The 554-nt window shown below is 57.6% G+C and overlaps 1 protein-coding gene across 1 annotated transcript in view; it reads right to left on the reverse strand.

The window, feature by feature from the left end:
• EMH_0012900 (protein phosphatase 2C, putative) overlaps positions 1 to 554 on the reverse strand; it is a gene marked incomplete at both ends in the record, with an annotated part of 8,683 nt that overhangs the window by 7,166 nt on the left and 963 nt on the right. The window contains 1 exon segment of the mRNA XM_013499667.1: positions 280 to 524. Within this exon segment, the coding sequence (XP_013355121.1) occupies positions 280 to 524 (245 nt within the window).

A 554-nucleotide genomic window follows, 5' to 3' on the forward strand; every position in this document is an offset into this window, starting at 1 on the left:
AAGCAGCAACAACAGCAACAGCAGCAGCAGCAGCAACAGCAGCAACTGCAGCAGCATCCACCATTGTCATCAGCAGCAGCAGCAGCAGCAGCAGCAACAGCAGCAGCAGCACCACAACCAACAGCAGCACAACCAGCAGCAGCAGCACCAGCACCACCACCACCACAACCAACAGCAGCAGCACCACCAACAGCAACAGCAGCAGCACCATCAGCAGCAGCAGCAGCAGCACCATCAAGAGCAGCAGCAGCAGCAGCAGCAGCAGCAGCAGCAGCATACCCCCGAAGAGCGCAGCATTGGGTGCGAACTGCAGCAGCTGTATATTGGTGTCTTCCATTTGCTGCCGCTTGCCGATGCTGCTGAAGCAGCCGCAGGTTAATACAAAAGGAGCAGCAACAGCAGCAGCATCTCCTGCTGCTGCTGCTGCTGCTGCTGCTGCTGCTGTTGCTGTTGCTGCTGCTGCTGCTGAGGGAGACGGAGAGGAAGCAGCAGCAACTGATGGATCCACAAACCCCATAGGAGACCTACACACACACATAACACACTCCTGCTGC

The sequence above is a fragment of the Eimeria mitis genome, genomic scaffold (assembly GCF_000499745.2).
Source record: "Eimeria mitis Houghton genomic scaffold, Emh_scaff454, whole genome shotgun sequence".
Taxonomy (NCBI): domain Eukaryota; phylum Apicomplexa; class Conoidasida; order Eucoccidiorida; family Eimeriidae; genus Eimeria; species Eimeria mitis.